The 21,832-nt window shown below is 48.4% G+C and overlaps 9 protein-coding genes across 9 annotated transcripts; 6 read left to right on the forward strand and 3 right to left on the reverse strand.

Annotated features, from left to right (window-relative positions):
* Nucleotides 1-758: 758 nt before the first annotated feature.
* On the forward strand, nt 759-2,568 carry DFJ58DRAFT_917567 (uncharacterized protein; the record flags this gene model as incomplete). Its single annotated transcript, XM_041395538.1, has 8 exons — nt 759-924; nt 989-1,101; nt 1,150-1,294; nt 1,459-1,685; nt 1,742-1,784; nt 1,840-1,935; nt 1,992-2,062; nt 2,113-2,568. 8 exons carry the CDS (start codon nt 759-761, stop codon nt 2,236-2,238), a joined length of 987 nt encoding a protein of 328 aa, XP_041237190.1. The 3' UTR covers nt 2,239-2,568.
* Nucleotides 2,569-2,645: 77 nt separating this feature from the next.
* DFJ58DRAFT_817760 (CTD kinase subunit gamma CTK3-domain-containing protein) lies at nt 2,646-4,071 on the forward strand. Its single transcript, XM_041391809.1, has 6 exons — nt 2,646-2,783; nt 2,904-2,925; nt 2,967-3,002; nt 3,090-3,193; nt 3,246-3,366; nt 3,421-4,071. The coding sequence occupies exons 1-6, from the start codon at nt 2,725-2,727 to the stop codon at nt 3,901-3,903; spliced, it is 825 nt and encodes a 274-aa protein (XP_041237191.1). The 5' UTR covers nt 2,646-2,724; the 3' UTR covers nt 3,904-4,071.
* A 104-nt stretch (nt 4,072-4,175) lies between these two features.
* On the forward strand, nt 4,176-6,136 carry DFJ58DRAFT_749702 (uncharacterized protein; the record flags this gene model as incomplete). The annotated part of the gene is made up of 3 exons (XM_041387683.1): nt 4,176-4,723; nt 4,801-5,853; nt 5,915-6,136. The coding sequence occupies exons 1-3, from the start codon at nt 4,460-4,462 to the stop codon at nt 6,134-6,136; spliced, it is 1,539 nt and encodes a 512-aa protein (XP_041237192.1). The 5' UTR covers nt 4,176-4,459.
* A 57-nt stretch (nt 6,137-6,193) lies between these two features.
* DFJ58DRAFT_161768 (P-loop containing nucleoside triphosphate hydrolase protein) lies at nt 6,194-8,339 on the reverse strand. The gene is made up of 9 exons (XM_041378960.1): nt 8,014-8,339; nt 7,881-7,948; nt 7,413-7,823; nt 7,218-7,336; nt 7,037-7,168; nt 6,879-6,988; nt 6,534-6,826; nt 6,381-6,471; nt 6,194-6,315 (listed from the first exon to the last, which is right to left on the reverse strand). Exons 1-8 carry the CDS (start codon nt 8,181-8,183, stop codon nt 6,461-6,463), a joined length of 1,314 nt encoding a protein of 437 aa, XP_041237193.1. The 5' UTR covers nt 8,184-8,339; the 3' UTR covers nt 6,194-6,315; nt 6,381-6,460.
* A 5,453-nt stretch (nt 8,340-13,792) lies between these two features.
* On the forward strand, nt 13,793-14,723 carry DFJ58DRAFT_817784 (uncharacterized protein). Its single transcript, XM_041391810.1, has 2 exons — nt 13,793-13,815; nt 13,872-14,723. Exon 2 carries the CDS (start codon nt 13,893-13,895, stop codon nt 14,304-14,306), a length of 414 nt encoding a protein of 137 aa, XP_041237194.1. The 5' UTR covers nt 13,793-13,815; nt 13,872-13,892; the 3' UTR covers nt 14,307-14,723.
* Nucleotides 14,724-14,815: 92 nt separating this feature from the next.
* On the forward strand, nt 14,816-15,799 carry DFJ58DRAFT_749705 (uncharacterized protein). The gene is made up of 2 exons (XM_041387684.1): nt 14,816-15,182; nt 15,239-15,799. Exons 1-2 carry the CDS (start codon nt 15,086-15,088, stop codon nt 15,493-15,495), a joined length of 354 nt encoding a protein of 117 aa, XP_041237195.1. The 5' UTR covers nt 14,816-15,085; the 3' UTR covers nt 15,496-15,799.
* Nucleotides 15,607-17,305, forward strand: DFJ58DRAFT_864368 (uncharacterized protein; the record flags this gene model as incomplete). The annotated part of the gene is made up of 6 exons (XM_041394127.1): nt 15,607-15,799; nt 15,849-15,949; nt 16,037-16,297; nt 16,349-16,532; nt 16,678-16,869; nt 17,177-17,305. The coding sequence occupies 6 exons, from the start codon at nt 15,607-15,609 to the stop codon at nt 17,239-17,241; spliced, it is 996 nt and encodes a 331-aa protein (XP_041237196.1). The 3' UTR covers nt 17,242-17,305.
* A 2,239-nt stretch (nt 17,306-19,544) lies between these two features.
* DFJ58DRAFT_719029 (uncharacterized protein) lies at nt 19,545-20,627 on the reverse strand (the record flags this gene model as incomplete). Its single annotated transcript, XM_041384557.1, has 3 exons — nt 19,545-19,575; nt 19,846-20,586; nt 20,608-20,627. 3 exons carry the CDS (start codon nt 20,625-20,627, stop codon nt 19,545-19,547), a joined length of 792 nt encoding a protein of 263 aa, XP_041237197.1.
* Nucleotides 20,628-20,898: 271 nt separating this feature from the next.
* On the reverse strand, nt 20,899-21,291 carry DFJ58DRAFT_846817 (uncharacterized protein; the record flags this gene model as incomplete). The annotated part of the gene is made up of 1 exon (XM_041393363.1): nt 20,899-21,291. One exon carries the CDS (start codon nt 21,289-21,291, stop codon nt 20,899-20,901), a length of 393 nt encoding a protein of 130 aa, XP_041237198.1.
* Between the last annotated feature and the right edge of the window lie 541 nt (nt 21,292-21,832).

Genomic DNA, 21,832 nt, shown 5'->3' on the forward strand with positions numbered 1-21,832 from the left:
CACGGCTGTCTGACTCCGACTCCGACTCCGACATCCGCATCTGCGGTCAATATACTGGATCCGACCGTAATATTCAATCATATGATCTTACTGTATATGTGATGTACAATAGATGATACCAAACTCGAGAGACTCGGTTAGTACAGCCTCATCAAGATATAATATCGGATCATGGTTCTTTATCCGTCCTGCACCAGGATCCGTCATGAACTACTTACTTTCATGACTGCATAGCCTAGACTGTCCGACTTGGTCGCTAATACCTGCTTACTTTTGCTGGGCTGACGCTGCACATCGTTTCACTTCATCCTTCAACGAACTTCAAGCTTCAACGTTCGAAGTTCACTAACACTTCACTTCAACAATTGCGCTTTCATAATTCCAGCTACTTGTGTTTATTTTCGGCTAGCTCTGTCAATCACCGTCTCCGGCCCTCTGTATCGAAGCCCTCCGTTGCGTTACTATCTACTGTTCAAGATATCCGACAGTCTTGATTCTGGACACTCAAGCTCGTCAAGTGTTTGGTTTACTGCATGTTCATAGCGTGTGACTCAGTGCAAGATCGTGCTAGCTAGATGCATGCAGACTTGTACTATAGTTATAATTTACTGATGTAGTTGTAGCGCAACAAGCAATAGTAAGCGCCCTGCAGTAAAGCCACACGTGACTGTTTGTTTGGCAGCAACTTTAAAATCAAACAAACGCCTCGGCAAGAAAGCAAGAAACAGCCGAAGTAAACCGCGACTAAAATTCACAGAATGGCATTCCAGCAAATGCAACAAGAAGCTCCCGTTCTCAAATACCCAGAAGATTTCGGTCTTCATCCAAATGTCTCCCTAGAAAACGCAGCTAACATGCTATTCCGTGCCATCCAAACCTCTCAAAACCAAGCCTACACATGGACTTTTATCGACAAGCCACAAGGTATGAATAGTGCTAAAGACCTTAATCGCGAGCTAACGTTTGATTACTTCTACAACGTATATAGAAGGTCAAATATATCTCTTGTTCATGCCAAATCCTTCTCAGCCTCTGAACGACGGAATCCGATGGCAAGACCAAGAAAGCCGATACACTATCCCTGTCCAACGCGGTACGCGGGTGCGCACCAACCCTCTTATTTCATAATTTAGCTTAACCTTTCCACAGGAACTCGAAGTCGCAGAAGTTAAATTCGGTTTCATACCCAACTCCCAAGACACAGCAGCATGGCGCATGCGCCGACGCTACCGCCTTCACAAAGGCGGCCACCCTCAACTAGTCCTAATTCACTACTCCCGCGTACCTCCCATCCGTAAGTCACTCCACCACCGTATTATCATTTTTTGCCTTCTCACCACCCATCGCGCATTGTCCCATATGTCTATGATTTCACCAATCCACATCCACCTTTGCATTCTACGTATACATCTCCCACACCCCAGAGATCGTCCCATCTCTCTTGAACAACCCTGTCAGGCACTACCCACTACGACAAATCACGGACCCTCCTATATATGTCATTGGCGAAAGAGCGGGTCAAAAAGCCTTCCCACACCCCCGCAGGTCCGCATCAAGGCGGTATGCCCCAAGTAGGAATGAACCCGCAGGCAATGATAGCGCAGCAGAACAGTAATATGGAGGCTTTGGAGAGGAGGAGGGAGCGTGAACGGGCGAGAGATGCGAGTGGGGGCGTTGGGGTGGGCGTGAGTATATCTTATTATCGGAGAAACGTTGTCTGATATGTTGGTTATTGGTTCAGCAACGGCCTGGTCCTCCACGGATAGATGATGACGAATCCGCAGGTTCGACCACTTCGTTTGCTCGGTTGAACGTTATTCGCATTGATCACTTGTGCAGATGAATCTGAACTGCTATCCACACGGACACTAGCAATTACAAGATATCGGAGAAACCACGAGTTAATGGAAGAAGTCTTCAGGCATGCAACTTTTGGTAAGAACACTATTTACTATCTCCATCTGATCATTATCAAAGACATCACTCATTAGGCGGCAAAAAACCATCGTCATCAAAAAGAATATACGAGGGGTTTGACAAAGCAGAACTAGAGGCTAAAATTGTGCGTCCCGGCCCATCACTAATTCTGGGTCCAGCTAAGCTCCCTTTTAGGCTAAATTGCAAGACAACGTTGGGGCACTTCAGGCCAAGGCTGCTGAGCGGAAGGCTCAGAAAGTAGCAGCGGACGACGTGATAGTTACAGCTAGCGGTCACACCCCGATGGAACTTACTACTTAACCACTGTGCTTTTCATTTGTATCTTGCTACTCGTCATATCACGCATAGATTTCATGCAGATAGGTATTGTGAATGAGGTGCTCGAGATTCCCTAAGGATAAAACAAGTAGTACAATCTGCTAAGTACTAAGGCATGTGCAATATAACTTTTGCCATCAAGTGTATCTCAAACACCAAGGGCTACGCTACGCAATACAAAATACAGTGATGAGCCGACACAAACAAAGCAAGATAAATAGCAATTGTTCGATCAGCAACCCACAAATCTGATGGTCCCCAGAAGATATTTCCTTTAAAGACAGCGAAATGTAGTTGCCCCTCACGGTCACCAAGTTGCTGTACAGAATCCGAACGGGATTTGCCGCGTTGCGCCAGTAAATTAACGCGTCGGGCAACAATGAATCCAATTCACGTCAGCCATAAGCATCGTCATCGGCGACAACACAAGCGTGTGCCGTGATTCCTGAATATTTCAACGCTGCAACCATGCATGACCCATTCGAAGTGAGAATGCAGTTCCTCGGGCTCATTCGCAAGCTGAATGCGTAAGTCGTCAGATTCTCTCCGTCCGTCACCCGCTCACGTACATCTCACTACCACAATTTACGTCTGCCTGACGTTCAATTCAATGCATGCGATGGATTTGCATCGATCATGGCGAGCAGGTCACAACAATCGATACAAAAAGTCGTTGGATTTGCGTTGAAGTATTTTCGAGATGCGGGGAGGATCTGTGGGAGTGCATTATTGAGGAGTGTCAGAAGGTGAGTGTGATTCTTGATATCATCTCCTCGCCGATGCAGCGTACCTTTGTCCCTCTGTTATGAGATAATATCTGACGCCAAGTGTAGGGCTCCATCAATCACCGCATAAATATTCTTTACTTTCTTGACTCCCTTTGTGAAGCGTCGTCATTAGCGAAGGCACATCAACTCCCAGAACAGTCATCTTCATCGTAAGTTCCATCATACTTGGTGACTCAACCTTAAACGATGGCACTGTACTAGAAGTAGACAAGTTAACAACACGTTGTATGTCGACTACGTCTCGCGGGATCTGACGCAGATTGTGGAATGCGTTGTGCCTGTGGGTAGGCAAGGGCTACCTAATCTACCAAGTACCAAACAGGTACACCCATACTAGCCCCCGCGTCCGTTCTTGCTTAATACCACAAACTTACAGATCCTAGAAAACTGGCGCACAAAACGAATGATAGAGCCGCAAAAAGTTGACGAAGTCCTATCGCTGCTATCTTCTAGAGACTCAGCACCAGATACGATCTCGACATCTGCGGCACCTTCAGCAGCAAAATCTGAGCCGCATCTCTCTCGCGGCGAAATATTCAAGCGTATCGAAGAGGACCGAGAGCGACATAAACGCCTTCGAGAACGACGGTGGGTTCAGGCACAGCCTCATTCTGGTCCTGCAGTCCCGTCTTATTCGACATTCACGCTTGCGAGTTTCTTGCCGCTGAGCGACACAGAAAATGCCGAGCTAGCGCTGGATATAGAGTTTGAGAATGAGTGGGAGGCAACAAGCGATTGGAATGAGGACGACGTTGAAGTGACTGCGGAGGAGAGGGAGCTTTGTCATCCGCATTTGAAGCGGAAGGGATTTACTAATGACGAAGACGAAGGAGAGCAAGAGATGGATATAGATCTGTGATATTTGCAGTGAAGTACCGTGCTGTGGAACGTGAGCGGATGTTTCTAGATTCTGACACTAGAATCTGAAACATCGCTCATGTTGGGTCGTTATAGTCAGTTACGCGTAGTTGTTGTCAGACCGACTCAGACGAGCTCACAGTAATTATAGTGTTGTGTATGGCTGGAACGATAAGCGTCGATGCGTTTGGAAGATGTTGGACGGCACGTGGGCCAAACGTGGGCGCACAGAACCGAGAGCTGTCTTGAAGAATTTAGCCGAGTATCCTTCTTCCCTTCTTCAACTTGGGGCCTGCGCAGCGGCGGCGGCCCAGGACCCTATAGGCTGTGAATCCATCTGTATCATGATAATGGTCCAAGCTCGAGGCAAGCTCCGTTATCTATCAATCCATCGATTTATCGATGTGATTGTGCTGAATAACTTGGACATTCGAATTTCGTGATTGCTCAACGGTAAATCATGATAAGTATAAAGCGTGTCTCATGCAACAGACCTTCAAGTTGATCGCACTCCTCCCGCACGGTTATCTTTTCAGCATCGCACAAGCGAATACTCCATGCATGCATGCCGGCTCATTCCAGAGATAGTAAAACACATTTTCAGCAACATCCTTTTCTACGACACCGTTGGTTCCTTAGTAAATTTTGGAGATCACTACTTTCAACAAGTCGCGCGACGTTCTCTAGCTGCCCTCTCTCGGGTCTGCCGTTCCTTCAAAGATCTAGCATTGGATGCGTTATGGCTCAAGCTGGATAATTTGGAACCGCTTTTCGCTTGTCTTCCACGAGACTTATGGACCATGACTGGTGATCGGAGGCTTGTATGTACTGCATATACGCCGCGATTCTAACCCATCGTGCTAACTCCTTTTCATGGTGTCGCTGTTAGCTCATACAGAGACCTATAACCGCAGCAGATTGGTTGGTCTTCGAGCAATATGCATCTCGGGTGAGAATTCTGGGAATCACGGATTCAGGTCTTTTCGGAGGCATAGACGCGGAGTTCGTCTACGCCGTGATGGGTTTTTGTTCACAGTCGCTGCTGGTGCCCAACCTTCGAATGCTCCACTGCAAAGGCTGTCCTCCTGTTCTCCATTCGTGTATACGTTACCTCCTGGGTCCCAACCTCATTTATCTGTTGCTTGTTCCGCCGACAGAAGGTTTTTGGTCCAACGTCATGCCTTCAGTGTTATCAGGTCTCAGCAGGCATTCACCACAATTGGAAGTCGTCGAATTCGTCGGACCACATGCAATGTGTCCTCGAGCCAGCGAGCTTGCTCTCTGTGGGCTCACGCACTTGCGGGAGGCAACTCTTGTCTTGCCAAGCTGCGGAGATTTGTCCTGGCTATCTCGTCTCGTTAGTCTTCAAGAGTTGCGGATCACCTTCGCTGGAGTTCTCCCTCCCCTCAGATCTCAATTTCGTACCTCTTACCTTGACAAACTGGTCGTCTGCTCGTTTAGTTTGACCTCGAGTGGAAATGAAGTAGCGGGGTGGGTTGTTCCATGCAGACAGCTGCAGCTCGTTCCTGCCTTTCCTGAATCCGCGGCTGCTGTCGAATGTGCCCTGCGCATGTTGGACAAACGCCTACTTTTCGATGCTCTGGAGCATATCCTACTAGACGTAGTACTCGAGCCTGCTGACCATATCGACAACGCATTCACCCTCCAAACATTCACTCCCCTCATGCGCTTCTCCGGCCTGAAAGAGATTAGTCTCTCGGCATTTTGTATGTCTTTACTTGATGTCGATGCCCTTGGTTCTATCGTCAAGTCCTGGCCACGCCTCGAGTGCCTTTACCTTGGGACCAAATGTTTCTGGCGGACGCCACCCAAAATCACTTTTCGGGGTCTTGTGGCCTTACTTTCTGCTTGCCCCAATCTCAGAAACCTCGGTTTGGTATTCGACGCTACGAAGGTAGATTCGGCTACAGCTGAGAAATTAGGACGTGGGGTTTGCACCACAAATATCACCAGTTTTCATGTTATTCTCTCCGATCGAACAACCATTGCAGGTCGCTGTCTCGCTTTCGGCAGTCTTGCCGTGCTTGGGAGAATTCAGCGTCGAGTCCTTCTTATCGAGGGGTCCTGACCGAGTGGCACGAGAGGCCAAGTGGATAGAGGTATTGGAGCACATTAGTCATATCTTGACTAAGAAGCAAGAGAGTAACACTACAGGCTTGGAGACCAGGGTTGTGACAAGGAGGTCCACGCGAAAGGTCGCGCGTCGCGGGTGATTGTTGCGATGAAACGTGTTTTTGGATAATGGTTTTGATGTATCGCAGTCGACCATACCACAAGTGTCTATGGCGATGACATATCGTTCCATATAGGTACTTCCTTGTTTCATTGAAAACTTAGAATCTGCGCCGACGTAGGGCGCTTGAGGTGTTTATAACTTGCAATGAACTTCGAACTGGATGGTGGAGAACAAGAAGCACAATGATGCAATCGACGACCCGCTAATATAACATTACATACATATGCTCGACAATCACGGGGTGTTTGGGAAGAGGCTATGAGAAAACAACAGTATCAATAAGGGATAAGCGCAAATAAAATTACGACGTCACTGGAGGAAAAAAAAGATAGCATTAGTTCGAGGTCAAAGAAACACGAACATCAGGCACTTACTGTAACTAGCGGGATCAATGTGATCAGGAAGCTCAGGCACGGCGACCTCAAACCGGGATTGGATGGCAGACATGACTTGCTGATCTGCCTCACTGGATTGGAACGTGATGGCTAGACCCTTCGTTCCGAAACGACCTGCACGGCCGACACGGTGAAGATAGCTGTCGGCGTCCGGTGGGCAGTCATAGTTGATCACGATATTGACACGTTCGACATCGATGCCACGACCAAAGATGTCGGTTGCGACGAGGATACGTTTTTCGAAGGCCTTGAAGGCAGTATAACGACTTATGCTACAACAAGTATTTAGTACGGAGCCGCCCAAAGTCATTGGCAATTACTTACCGCTCCTCTTGAGCCAAGCCCGAATGTATGCTGATACTGGGAAAATTACATGAAACCAAGAGCTTGTCTAGCTCAACGGCTCTTGCAACAGATTTGACGAAGATGACCACCTGAAAATCGTTAAGAGAACACATTTTGTCAGGGAAGATGGATAGTACCTGGTTGAACTCTAGGACATCTAGTAGCTCGTTTAACTTCCGGTTCTTCGCGTTCTCATCAAGCTTCACGTAATGTTGTTGCAATCCGTGCAGCGTCAACTTCGCCTCGTCATCAACGAAGATCTCCAAAGGCTGCAGCAAGCATCAACGAGAAATTCACCACAAAGAGAGCATAACATACGTTTGCCATGAACTTCTTGCATGTGATCCTGATTTCTTTTGCTAGCGTGGCGCTGAACATCATCACCTGCTTGTGGTGAGGTGTTGCACGGAAGATTTCTTGGACATCTCGACGCATGTCTGCGAATCAAACAAAGAACAACGGGGAGGCGCGGTTGGAATCGTAGCCGAAATCGAGTTGCAGGATGAGACTAACCGAGCTGTTCCAGCATTTTATCGCACTCGTCCAAAGTGAAGTGCTTGACGTTCTTCGCATCCAAAACTTTTTCTCTCGTAAGAGCATTGAGTCGTCCGGGAGTGGCCACCACGATGTGGGGACACCGGGTCTTGTCACGGAGGATCTCCGCATCTTTTTGAACAGGGGTGCCGCCATAGAACGTGCCCACCCGCACGTCGGGCATATATTTGGCAAAGCGCGTATACTCGTTTTTTATCTGGAAAGCGAGCTCGCGTGTATGGCAAAGGACAATGACGGAAACTTCGCCGTTGACAGGCTCCAGTTGTTGTAGAGTCGCGAGCACGAAAACCGCTGTCTTGCCATGCCCTGACTTTGCTTGGCAGAGGACGTCCATTCCCAGAACAGCCTGAGGTATACATTCTTGTTGGACTGTTAAAAAAAGTTTGGTGAGTTAAGAGCACCGTTCTGAACGTCACTAAAACATGCCTTCTGAGGGGTGTTCAAAACCCAAGTCACTAATGGCCCTCAGAAGTTCAGGTTTCAACAAGAAGTCCCTGTGAAAAAAGGAGGCAATCCACAAGATGAGCATGGTTCGTGACAACACAGAAAATAAACAAACCTGAAGCCCGTTGAATGTATTCCAGAGAAGTTTTTCTTGTCTTTGTCGCCCTCGCCGTCCGCAGCTGACGCGGCTGCTCCATTGGTAGAAGTAGCTGGGACTGCGCCATTAGGGATAACGTCGTGCTCATCCTCATAATCGATAAGTTCCTCGTTGTCGTGGGAGCTCATTGTTGTGCAAAAAGAATGGAGGTTGTCAGAGAGGTCGTCGACAGAATTCAAGAGGAGAGCGTCCGGCGAATTCCGAACACTGACTCCTTTTGCAATCTCCCTGTGTTCCGGGGTCCTTGTTTAAAGCAATATGTGCTTGGCACAACGGTAAATTTCTTAGGCGAGCCAGAAAATAGTACATGCAACAGTCCTCGATAATCTTTACTATGTATATCTCATAGCAAGACATGTACGCAACACAAGTGAGAATTCTAAATCGCGCAGTCAATCGTGGAATGCTTCTCATTTTCATGTCTGCTAGTTTTGGCAACATTATTAGGAAGGCTGGGCATATGAATTTAGGGGTCCATGACGTCCGCCCGAGTTGGATCTGATCATGATGGCAATGATCAGCGCCGTCATTAGAGGTGAATGTGCTAGTCGTCTACTTTTCACGCCACCTACTCAATAGCTAACCCCTTTGGTTGCACAGAAGGAAGACGTACCGTGCAATACGAGACAATAAACCGATTGTGGTACATTGAGATGGGGGAGATGCTCGTCCGTTGATTAGGAGTCAATGACAATCGTATAAACCACAAGACACCGATAAAGATAGGCGGTGTTTTCTCCAAGACAACAGATGCAGTGTTCCTGTCTTTCAGGATTGGTTGATACTAAGTCTCCTGGTATCAACGTGTCGCCAGGATCGAGACAAGTTGCCTTGCTTGAAGAAATGTGATTGGACACTTGTAGGATTGAACATGTCCCTCTTCTGGAAGACTTCATGGACAGCCAAAACCTTGGGGCACTAAGACCTTCGATCGAGAAGAGACTTGATGGACATAACAAAATATCCCATTCTATTGATCAAGTGAATCATCAGTCATGCTGGTCAAATCTTCACCTGTTTCAGGTAGACACTCTACAAGAGGGAGTTGAGCGGGAGCTCCCAGCTAATGAAACAAGAGCTTGCGAAGACGCACCATAGCGCCTTTGCCTTTATACTCTGTCAGAGTCTGTCTGTACCAGAAGCAGCGTATTAAATGATACACGAATTGTATATGAGTCCGGACATCATGAGATTCGTCGACGATAGCAAGCATAGGACATCCAATTACTAGTCACCATCATTCGCGTCGAAGGCCGTTTGAACGACACTCTGACGTCGTCTGTCCCACAGTCCCAGTGACGTTTCCCCACAAGTTGCTATGACTAGCTGATATCGGGTGTTTTATGGTCCCAAGCCATTTATGTACTGCTGCGATGTTCTGATGGAAGAACGGGATGTGAATTTATTTGGCAGTGTGGGTTAATTTTATTTACATGAAAGATTCAGAAGACGAGCCTTACATGAATATACTTACCATATGGCTACCATGCAGTTGAGCTACAACGAAAGTGGAGTCTGCGAAATCACAAACTATTACTGCTACGAAATTTCGCCGACTCGAGTGTCGATACGACTAGTCAAATGAGAGATTACAGAGAGTGTTATAATTAGATTTAGTTGAGACTAAATGCGACTGACATCGACACAAACCTACACAAACTTCTCTTCAGTTGGGGGGTGGCCCATTGGTCAGACGAACTTATGTCTGGCTGTGCAGTGTGCACTAGTATGGCCGCACAGTCCTGCAAGCACTGGATGGCGAGCGCTTACTCGTCCTTCAACCGCATTCCACAACCATCCAGGGAGCTTTCCATAGCAGAGTGAATTGAAACATCCATCCGTCCACCCCATCTTCGTTACATTTCGCACTCTCCGTCAATCAACGGTTGGATCGTTCCGTGACCCAAGTCTTGTCATAACTTACTAGCTTCGATCCAAATCTTCGTACGTCGCCCCTCCAGATAGCTATCGCCAAGATTATTTCTAACCACACCCTCGAACCCAGCTAGTACTTTCAATTGGTCCATTGCATCTTGCATATCACAATCTGCATCAATGAGTGACGGTCAAAGTCAGTGCTTCAATTTCTGATCTCTCGCATCCTCTCTGACCTCTTTGACAGTACTTCAAGGAATTTGGGCGAAGCTGTCCGAGGTCGCTGTCAAGGGTGCTCAGTATAACTCACGTGAACGACAGCCCCACCCAAAATGTCTGCAAGGGACCCGGGTGGATCTCCTCGAATACATCCACGAATTCTTGGACGACACAGAGAAGAATCAGCTCGTTTGGCTGCATGGCATGGCTGGCGTCGGAAAGTCTGCTGTTGCGTTCACAGTAGCAGAGAGGATGAGAGGTCTAAAAGTGACCGAAGAGACGAACGTTGAAAAGCGGCTAGCAGGGACGTTCTTTTTCTCGCGCAAGCACACCAAACGCTGCACAGCTGGACATTTCTTCGCAACGCTTGTCTACCAGCTTGCCACCAATTTCCCCAATATCCGGAAGGATGTGAGCAGAGCTATCCGCGACAATCCCGTTCTACTAGACCCAGACACACCTCTCTGCGACCAGATGGAGGCTCTATTTCTCCAGCCTCTCCGTAAACTTAGACTCAGATTGCACGGACGTCCACCTTTGTCGTTTGTTATCGATGCGCTTGATGAATGCACATCCGAACCCGAACTTACCGATCTCATCCTTTCCCTTGCACGGGCTCTTCGTGAGCCTGATCTTCCCGTGACCCACATTCTGCTTACGAGTCGCTCGGAATCGCATATCTGTAAAGCGTTTCAGAACGAAGAGGTGCGCCCGCTGGTGTGCGAGATACCAGTGAAAACTTCTGGGGATGGCCCTGGTACCATCATCTCGTTAGACGGTGTCGATGTCGACAATGACATCTATATATTTTTGAAGCATTCATTCAGAGAGCTGCAATACCGCCACCCCGATTTCCCGCAGCCATCGGGGGGTGACCTCGCGAAGCTGGCGAGCCGAGCTGGCAGACGTTTCATCGTGGCGTCTACGATGATGAAGTTTATTGTCGACGATGGATACAAGGATCCCAGCGATCGGTTACAGCTGATGCTCGAACTGACGAGCGAGCTGCTAGCAGGAACGGAGGTGTACAAGTTATACGACCGTATACTCTCTACATGTGGCGATCCCAAGCGGGCATACCTGCACTTGTCCATTGTAGCTGCACTTGCTGACCCTCTTCCGCTCTCACAAATCTCGAAACTTCTTGGCCCTGGTCAGGGCTGTGATTCCGAGGCAACGCTAGTGCAGCTACGGTCCGTCATGGATATTCCTACCGACACCAGTCTCCCCGTGAATGTATATCACTCGTCGATTCGTGACTATGTCTCCGACCCGTCAAACTGCAGCCTCCCTGAAGTGCACGATATGCCATCACCCCATTCACTACTCGCTGATTCCTCTCTTCGCTTGATGATGAAAGAGATGCCTGAAAGCACAGAATTCTTGGATGCGCTCTTAGAACTGAAGAAGGAAAGCCAAGCCATACAACCTGAGGACCCCAAAAAATTAAAAGACTCATTAGCGTTCATCGTTCAGCCACCGGAGCCACTGTCGGTCCTTATCGGTATACTGTGGCTTCGGGGAGATCGCACTTCAGATTTACAATTTTGGCTGGGGACCGAGGATGGGAGTGCCTGGCTGCAGACAGATGCAGGGTATGACTGGCTGTGCACCGATGGAGGAGAAAGGTGGCGGTACACCCAGGAAGGACAAGGCTGGCTACAGACCAAGGCAGGATATGACTTCGACGTAAGCTTGATGCTGGAATCGCACTGCGTGTCAGCTTCAAATGGGTCATCCTCGTCAGAGCCCCGGGAACTGCTAGATCACCAGCTGCCGACCCAGGGAGAACGAGATTGGCTGCAGACCCGGGGAGGACGAGACTGGCTGCAGACCCAGCGAGGACGAAACTGGCTGCAGACCCAGGAAGGACTCGGCCGGCTGCAGACCCAGGGAGGACGAGACTGGCTGCAGACCCAGGGAGCAGGCAGCTGGCTGGAATTGAACGGAGGAGAAGACTGGCTGCAGACCCAGGGAGGACGAGACTGGCTGCAGACCCACCGAGGACGAGACTGGCTGCAGACCCACCGAGGACGAGACTGGCTGCAGACCAAGGTGGGACGAGACTGGCTGCAGACCCAGCGAGGACGAGACTGGCTGCAGACCCAGCGAGGACGAGACTGGCTGCAGACCCAGCGAGGAGATGACTGGCTGCAGACCCAGCGAGGACGAGACTGGCTGCAGACCCAGGGAGGACGACACTGGCTGCAGACCCAGCGAGGAGAAGACTGGCTGCAGACCCAGGGAGGACGAGACTGGCTGCAGACCCAGCGAGGAGAAGACTGGATGCAGACCCAGGGAGGACGAGACTGGCTGGAGACCCACCGAGGACGAGACTGGCTGGAGACCCAGGCAGGACGAGACTGGCTGCAGACCCAGGGAGGAGAAGACTGGCTGCAGACCCAGGCAGGAGGAGACTGGCTGCAGACCCAGGGAGGACAAGACTGGCTGCAGACCCAGAGAGGACGAGACTGGCTGCAGACCCAGGGAGTACAACGCTGGCTGCAGACCCTGGGAGGACGAGGCTGGCTGCAGACCCAGGGAGGACGAGACTGGCTGCAGACCCAGGGAGGACAAGACTGGCTGCAGACCCAGAGAGGACGAGACTGGCTGCAGACCCAGGGAGCACAACGCTGGCTGCAGACCCTGGGAGTACGAGACTGGCTGCAGACCCAGGGAGGACGAGACTGGCTGCAGACCCAGGTAGGACAACACTGGCTGCAGACCCAGCGAGGACGAGACTGGCTGCAGACCCATGATGGACAACACTGGCTGCAGACCCAGGGAGGACGAGACTGGCTGCAGACCCAGGTAGGACGAGACTGGCTGCAGAGTATGCAAGACTGGCTGCAGACCAGGGAGGAGAAGACTGGCTGCAGACCCAGGTGGGCACGAGACTGGCTGCAGACCCAGGGGGGACAAGACTGGCCGCAGACCCAGGGAGGACGAGACTGGCTGCAGACCCAAGGAGGACAAGACTGGCTGCAGACCCAGGGGGGACGAGACTGGCTGCAGACCCAGGTGGGACGAGATTGGCTGCAGACCCAGGGGGGACGAGACTGGCTGCAGACCCAGGTGGGACGAGATTGGCTGCAGACCCAGGGAGGACGAGACTGGCTACAGACCCAGGGAGGACGAGACTGGCTGCAAACGCCCCATGGCCAGGCGTGGCAATCCACTCCCGCAGCATCGTTCTGGGTGATTATGGAAGAATTCTCAAGTACATTGGAAGTATTCAACGAATATACAATCGTGCCAGAATTTTCTTTCCCACTATCCTTCCAAGTTATCCAGCAATTCAAAACCTTGCCGGATTTCTTAATGTTGCCGGTTTTCCTGGCGTTAAGCCACCAGCATCACTCCGCCTCTGCATTATCAACATATCGTCCGCCAAACAGGGAGATCATCCATGCTATGAATGCCTTCACCACTTTCACACACAAAGCGCAGCAAAAAAGTCGATTATCTTCCAACGCTCTCAAGTACGCCTGTCAAAACTGGACTATCCATCTCTCATGCGCGCCAAATCCACGGGATGACGCACTCAACCGTAAATTCCACGCTTTCTGGAGTCGTCACCTCCTTTCCTGGCTCGAACGGCAGTGGTGTTTGAAGGGTCTGCGGTCTTGTCTTGATATTTTATCCGAAGGGCAGAAACTTGCAAAGGTGTGCATTTTTCTAATAATTCTCGATCCACCTAAGCTGATATTACTTTGTTTCAGGTTCGGTTTTTGCTTGATTTTATGACACCCCTTTTAATTCTCTCTCATGTTCAGTTTGAACTCCTTAACGCGCAGCCTAATGCAGGGCTGTCAGCCATCGATCCTGATTTTCACCACTCGACAACGGAAGCTTCGGCACCCGCGTCTACCTCTGACATGTCGACCAGAGGACCGTCAACTCCAGCAACTCTACTTCTCACAGAAGAGCTTGTCGTTACCTCACATGCAAGGCCTATTCCTAATCATTGCCCATCAACTCGGCCTCCCTCTACTTCCCCTCTTGCATCACCCCTATCGCCTGTCCCTTCTCCGAGGCCCAACCCTGCTGTGTCACATATTGGCACATCCAGGAAGCGCATGTTAGATGAATTTCGAATCAACAGCGATAGCCAGCTCGAATCGGACACCCCCAGCCCCTCAAACCGTCGGAAATGAGTTGAGCAGCGTTTGCAATGCAAGATTGGCAAGAGCGCAGTATGTTGTGAATGTTTACATGATGTAGTTCGCCGCTTGTTAACACAATGTTGTCTCTAAGTACATGCGACCGTTTTACAGTCTAATGCAGACCTTCATTGAGAGTTCTCGGGCCTCTTGAGTAGTAACACGCTCCAAAATCCTGCTCACAGTGCCAGGTTGGTCCACAAGAGCATGACTGCAGTTCGTATGATGATTGGGCAGTATGTTTTGCTTTCTGTGTCAATCTATGGTACTGTCATAGTTTTACATCCCTTCGCATAATTCCAATTTTTCTCCTTAACATACAGGTACGATTTGCCCATCTTATGTATGGTAATTCGTAGCTAGCAATAGCACGTCTCTAGGCCGAGTACATGCTCTATATGTGGCTGCCAGTTTTCGTGGTAACAAGAAAGAAATCTGATTTAATGCTATCTTATTTATACATCTCAGGCTCCTGACTTTTTTAGAGCACAGCACCCCTTAATCTATCTCAACACGAGGGACTAGTTTGCCCTTGACACAATCGTCACCCGAGGGACTTATTCCTCAAAGTATTCGAATTCGAAAGTCTACTGATATTCCCTGAGACATGCCACCGCGCACTCCACATCGAGCTGCCCATCTTATCTCTTCCGGATCCCACTCAAGAAGTCCACTAACCCCAATCATCCCAATAGCTCAAGACCTCTCACTCCCAGTCGTACAATCACAGGATCGATCTTTGCAGTTCCATTCCTCGCCATCCCAGCCTGCAGATGCATCAAGTACATGCGCTCTATCCTTTTGATATCAATTTGTCACGTCCTCACTTCTTGATCTCACGTGCCACAAAAAGGTGTGGTTTCAGAACAGGTATGTCACCCTCTCTTCTCATTTTTTTGTAATCCAATTCATTTATTCTCTCTCAGGCGTGGAAAGGACAAGGCTCTTCGTAACAGAGTTCAGGACTCCACTCAGCAGGATTCTCTTTCTGTTCACACTCCTCAAAAATCTCAGTCTTCCAGGGACATCTCCCCCAATGACTCTTTCAATTCTTCCACCCCGACCGAAAAAAACCATGCACCCTGCAGAGGATCAACCGCTTTTACCGGAGCCACACCCAGTGGAGCGTTTGCCCATAGTTGGAAGTCCTTACAAAGTTTTCATTTTCTCTTCCTGCCCATAAACCAGCCATGCCTACCGAAATTCCCCTCATGTTCGCCATTCACCAGCAGACTTGACTTGGCAGGATAACGATGACCTTCTAAACGCACGCAGAGGGTCGCTGCCAATCATCATGTCCATGCCAGTACAGATGCCAACCAGTCGTCTACCCACTCCCCAGATAGACGCAAGTCTATGGACGTCGGTCTTATGCATCATCCGTTCGCACGTGTTGCAAAGGAGAAGAATGACGCAATATTTTTCTGGCCGCCCATATTCTCCTGCAGGGTCAAGTCAGTCCATGGCCCGTCCACCGTCCGGCCTAGGTGGGCCAAGCATACATGCAACAAGTTACGGCTCTTCTGCTTCCTACAGCCCTTACCCCTGCCCTTCTTTGGCTCATAGAGCATCAGAGATGTCTTTACCCCTTCTCGCCCCTCCCTTGTATTGGAAATTCGTCCATCATTTCTGTCCTCGTACGTGCCACAGACAACCGCTTTACAATGAGCTCCAGAGCACTTCCATCGCCTATTCCTGAACCCCTATCAAAGCCTGATTTCTAGTTTGGCGCTCCGACATCTGCGTCGCCTCCGCATGTCTCACCAGATGCAAAATCCCCCGGGAATATGCACGCATGGGCATTTCCTCGTAACGAGGCAGATCAGGACACGGAGGACTTGTACAGTTCTACTGGATTATCTAGTGGCTTGATTGCTAGCATCTGTGGGAGCGACACCAGCGCGACCAGCTCGATTGTTCAGACGTCAGTAGCTGTGTTGGCGTCGATCTTTTCGATCCGAGTGGCAGGAGAGGGACTTGATACGGTGCGCTTTTATAATCAATATGTTCGTCCCTTGATTTTTTTTACGTTACAGTGGATCCAACCTCGAGACGTCCATGTCCGATCTGAACATGCAGTCCAGCCAGGGATAGCTCAACGAGGCTCACTTAAATGTCGCGACTTCGTCTTTGTTTGCCTACCAACACAGGGAAAACCTGTTATCACAGGAACCAGGGTATTCCTCGGCTTCCACTATTTTTCCCGGTGGAAGCCCGCAGGTAAGGACCCTGGTCCTTTGGGTCTGCGAACGAGCGAGGCTTTGCTTGGATACAATCCTGTATTTACCTTGAATGTTTCTGACGAGATGCTGACGTGTTTCTGCGCAGCTCCCACCTGAAACTAGCGCCGCCGACACCTATCTAGGTCCCATGGAGCCTGCCATAGCAGGCCGCAAGCTCAGTATACTTACCAGAAGGAGTGCCGCACGATCATACCCGGAACAACATCGAGCACAACTCCTCATACCAAACACCCGTAGACACAACGTCCCTGTCCAATGCCCAGAAATCCAGCAATGCTCACAAACAGGAAACCATCTGCCATTCTCGCGGGACAGTACGTTTCCTCACACGGAGGCCTCATACGCCCAACCTGGGTTGCAATAAGCCGTTTTGGCATAATGTCTTTGGGGATCGACAGGGTCGCGTCGCAGAGGTGATGGCCGTCATGGCCAGCTTTAAGATGGAGAAGTTGAAACGAAGGCTGATCGAGATTCAAATCTGACTCTTGCCTACATCCCAATCTTAGAAAAAGATTGATATTTGGTTTAAGCAGCGACGTATCGGATGAAGCTCGTAGATATAGATAATCATGATCAATTACAGTAAGTTTATAACAAGAGATCAAACGATCATAACTGCAGGACTTGGTCGGAGCTTCGTCCCAGGCGTCCCAGGGAAAGGTGTCATCATCGATATCGTAGGGTGAAAGATAGTCTGATTGCCGGGTAGACCTAAAGGCAGTTCTCCACCTCTCCCTGTCACCTGTCCATCATCAAACGGTGAAGTTGTACTCAAAGATTTTTTTTTTTTTTTTTTGGATCCTTGTTTATTGTCCTGTGGGGCGGGGCCCTATGGTGGACACTACCTACAATATCGTACGTTGCTAAATATATATCGTGACTCTGGTGTGTCGGTGCTAATCAATGGTCCGTGCGTGAGCAGGGACAGTGACACCGTCTCAAGGCGTTGAAATATTGTGTTTTTGCGTGCGCTTCTCCTCTTCTCTAGCTGCTCCCTCTTTCCTTCTTCCTCATTTCTTCTCCTCTGGGGGGGGTGACGTCTCCGAAAGCCTGTTCCATTCTTCTTGTGCGCGCGATGTATTTGAGTGTCGCTCTGATTCCTTTGCTTTCGCTTAGAAGATATTTGATGTGGAGCTGGCACGGTGTCTGTCACAACCCTTTAAACGAATTAACGCTGGGGCAGAGACTAGGACTCGAACGAAGGTTATCTAACAGAGAAGAGAGGATAGCAGGAACGTCTTAGGATTGCTAGCAGTAAGCTAATACAAAAGAGGTTTGAACTGAAGAACTACTGACTACAACGAGCTACCTATATACATATATTGAAGCGGAGACCGAATCTGAATCTGAACTAACTAACCAATCATTAAATAGAAAAGGGAATCGTACGATGTTCTAAATATAACTACACTATGATGTCATGGAACGTGTGATGGCTGTGCAAGGGTTCTGGAAGGTTCTGGAGTCACGTGATTTAATCGCTTGAGTAAGGAAGTCAAAATCAGGAACGTCGGAAATAGAAGTAGTGGGCGCTAACGGAATACAGAAGTTGGGGTTAGGGTTTGTAAAGGTTATAGGTACAGACGCTGACTGAGCGCTACGACGGGCGCTTGTGATGGGCGCTTAACGGGTGTCTTACGAGTGTTTAAGAAAGAATAATGGTTTGTATTTGGAATTCGTGACAGTGTCTTAATAACCGAGGGTCTTATATAAATATGTGTAAGAATGTAATGACACCACAATTACACTGGATAAGACTTCTTGCCAGTCCTCGATTAACACGGTCTACGACTTTTCTTCTTTCGTGGTAGATAACGTGTGAGTTCTTGGGAGGCTCGCTAAACCAATCAGTCAGATTAACTTAGCCGGAGCTTTATTATCTCTGATTGAAACTATGGGATTGTCTAGGATATACCGTCTAGACACTTGAACTGGTTTCCTGAATATATGGTTAACTGTTGAGAAGCTGGTCTCAAATGTGACTACATGGACCAAAGCTCGTGTTGGTCAATATACAAATACCTGGTGAGAACGCTGGTCTCACAAATAACAACAATGACAAATAAAAAAAACAATGACAAATAACAACAATGACCAAAGCTCGTGTTGGTCAGTATACAAATACCTGGTGAGAACGCTGGTCTCACAAATAACAACGGTGACCAAAGCTCGTGTTGGTCAGTAAACACTACGTGGTGAGAACACTGGTCTCACAAAACTGGGTTTTCTATCGCGAGAAACTTACGTAATCTCAAGGGAAACACTTTCCCTGCACTTGCCTGGACAGTTCTTACAAAGGAAATGGGCTTTGTAAGCAGCAATTTGTTCAGACTGAAGCTTCTTAGGTGAGAGTTCAATTTGCTCAAGTGGGAGTTCTTGAATGCAACAAGTAGGAGATCTATTTTTTGGGGGAGAATGGGCTCTCCTTATATACATTTTGTGTGGGAATATTATGTAAGTAAAAGGTGATGTAATGACTTCAAAATGTGAGAAGAATATTCCAAAAACTGGAGCAGAATGTTCTAGCAGGTGCAAAAGAACATTCCAGAATATTCATGGTGGGATAATGACATCATTCTGAGTCACTATGAGTCACTATGAGTCATTATGAGTCATTGGAATGTTCTAGCAAATTCCATGGAACATGACATCATTATGACATCACTATGATATCATATCTTTCAACCAAAATACCTGCAGGAGTGTAGGTGAAGTCCTATGACATCATTATGACATCATACCCTGTAGGTACAATTTTATGAAGCATCTGATTAGTCAGAGCATCCTAATAGAAAAGTAAAGTAAAGAAACACTAGAGAAAACAACTCAGAAATAATGGAACAAATAATAGTACACAATACGCGGGCTTTTTAGATAGGTTTTTGTTAGGCTTTGAACTTTTCTCTATGGGTTTCTCTAGCCAAAGTGAATAAACCAAATGAAAGGCAATACATTAACCTTCATTTTGCTTCTCATATCAACTAGGTCATTATGTGATTCCCATCTCACATATGACTTTTCTTCAAAACATGGTGGATTCATGAATCACTGAGGGAAAACTGAAACTATTGGACCAAGGTTTGATACCAAGGTATGGGTTGACTAGTCTGAGGACTAAGCTAACAGACTTTGTCTTTTAGGGGGATACCTAGTAGTCATGTCCATGCATGATTCCCAAATCATGCAGGACAGCGGCCACCATCTTCAAATGGAAAAGACCGGGGACAAAGACAACATGTTGTAAACGGTCCCATGGTGTGTTTTCAATTCCTTGACGCTGCTGCGCAGACTGAAGGCGTTCCCCCGTCCCAAGGTCACCATGAAATAGAACTATGTACTCTGAGATGTCGGGCATCCCTGGATCATCGACGGCTGCAGGATCTCCGATTCCACCCTGCTCGAGCAGGTTAACGACACTTTGTATATTGCCTGTAACGGTGGAATTACTGACATCCATTGCAGATGTAGCAATGATTGGCGTTTTGATGACAGGGATGGCTTCAATGGCCTCGGGTTCGTGAAGTTGGTTATGGAATTGAGAAAAGTATGGAGGGCCGTATGAGACGAGGTCCAAGAGAAACTTCCACGAATTAAATCTATTGCGACGGGTAAGATCTGCTTCATCTGGTGTGTCCTTGTGAAGACTGAGCAGATCTGTCCATCCCTTCTTTGGTGGCAGTTCTGCTTGGGTATTAAACGGCGACAGCTTCCACAATTCTTCAGAACACCTAAGGTCTTCCTTGGAGATGTTGTGCTGCAGTGGGAACATCAGGCCTGATGTTAGATGCTTGAGTGATTCCGTCGAATTTTCAATTGTGTGCTGATGGGTTTTCAGGTCTACATCAAAGTTATCATATGCATATGCTGCGAGAAGTGACCGTCCGAGCGACTGGAGGTGTTGGTGAGTTTGCACTGATAATGATTTTGTTGCGGCCTGAATAGCGTTTGCAGACACCGATACACCTATCCGTTCCAGCGTTTCGATAACTTTGTGTGGTGTGTGCGTTGATTGTAAGAACATCCCAAGCAGACTTTGAAAGGTATTTGATCACTGATTTGTACTTCTCATCATAATGCTCAGAACGGTGATTTTTTTCTTAATCACATGTAGCGATGTCAGTAATATTGATTTGACAGGCAGCGAAATAACACATGAGCAAGATCTTTGCTGTCCGTTTCGTTTGCAGTTTTGTTCTATCAAATTCCGTGTTGTTGGTAAGCCTCAATATCAATGATCCCTCAAGATCCCCTTCCCCAATCTCCTCCCAGTAAGCTTCTTCATCACTATCAATATTCTCCATGATGACATCACCATCATGATCCCTCCCGATGGCTACTTTAGATCATGTTCCCCCGGACAGCATGCTCTCGAGTAAGTCCCATGTTGCTGGTGCAGATTTCTCCATGATTCTGGCTAACTCAGCCACCCTAAAATCCTCTAGTTGCTCCACCGTGGTGTGCGTTACATCAAAATGAGTTCCGTTATCCTTAGCAGCGAGGTTATGGATTTCTCGTGCACAAATCTCCTTCGCGATATCAGTAGCCCATTTGGACGCGGTACTTGTAGCTCGTTTCACAAAAGCATTAAGAATTTCACGCCCATTAGACAGGATATCTTTTACAGCTGGATGAGCGCTATGTTTTTCACTTGAGAGAAGCACCAGTATAAATTCTGATGCAGAAATGCCGACGCGCTGCAGGGTTTCAAGAACGTCGTCCACCGAGGTTGCCGACATATTGATATACACATATACATTATATTTATTAGCGATACAATATATTTAATTCAATTCCCGCTGACTCTTCTGGGTTTTGCCACTGTGGCTGCCCTTGTTGACAAATGTTTTGTCCAGCCGTTGTAGGAGAGGTTGGGGGGATAAGGTTTGGCTGGGTTTGAAAGACTTGCGCATGTTTCCGCTTTACACTACCGCACTCGGATGTCGCCCCCTTCCTCTCCGGCAAGGGGTGGGTAGGAGCCTGTAGAACTCATCTCTGGCTAGCTCTATGTTTTGTAGCGCAGAGTCACTGAACTTGACCAATGCAATCGATCACAATTATAATCTACATAGGGGATCACACAACAGCGTGGCGCTCACCTCTGGGCACTACCGACGTGCTAGGCTGGCTGTGCAGTAGTGACCCCACAACAGCCTCATGTCCTCCTGCAAGCGCCGGACGGCAAGCGCCTATTACTTGTCCTTCCATCCAGCGAGCTTTCCATAGCACAATAGAGTGAAACATCCATCCGTTCATCCCATCTTCATCACGCTTTGCACT

This window comes from Suillus subalutaceus (assembly GCF_016647625.1).
Source record: "Suillus subalutaceus strain FC151 chromosome Unknown DFJ58scaffold_188, whole genome shotgun sequence".
NCBI classification, from domain to species: Eukaryota; Fungi; Basidiomycota; class Agaricomycetes; order Boletales; family Suillaceae; genus Suillus; species Suillus subalutaceus.

Bases quoted from the DNA above. Each gene is read 5' to 3' on its own strand.
- DFJ58DRAFT_817760 (XM_041391809.1), top strand. From the start codon at position 2,725: ATGCATGACCCATTCGAAGTGAGAATGCAGTTCCTCGGGCTCATTCGC. The intron at 2,784-2,903 runs GTAAGTCGTCAG...CATGGCGAGCAG, and splicing joins CTCATTCGCAAGCTGAATGC to GTCACAACAATCGATACAAA. The intron at 2,926-2,966 runs GTCGTTGGATTT...AGATGCGGGGAG, and splicing joins CACAACAATCGATACAAAAA to GATCTGTGGGAGTGCATTAT.
- DFJ58DRAFT_161768 (XM_041378960.1), bottom strand. From the start codon at position 8,183: ATGAGCTCCCACGACAACGAGGAACTTATCGATTATGAGGATGAGCAC. The intron at 7,824-7,880 runs GCATGTTTTAGT...TTTTTTTAACAG, and splicing joins TTTTGAACACCCCTCAGAAG to TCCAACAAGAATGTATACCT. The intron at 6,989-7,036 runs GTACTATCCATC...AACGATTTTCAG, and splicing joins ATGTCCTAGAGTTCAACCAG to GTGGTCATCTTCGTCAAATC.
- DFJ58DRAFT_817784 (XM_041391810.1), top strand. From the start codon at position 13,893: ATGACACCCCTTTTAATTCTCTCTCATGTTCAGTTTGAACTCCTTAAC.
- DFJ58DRAFT_749705 (XM_041387684.1), top strand. From the start codon at position 15,086: ATGCATCAAGTACATGCGCTCTATCCTTTTGATATCAATTTGTCACGT. The intron at 15,183-15,238 runs GTATGTCACCCT...ATTCTCTCTCAG, and splicing joins AAGGTGTGGTTTCAGAACAG to GCGTGGAAAGGACAAGGCTC.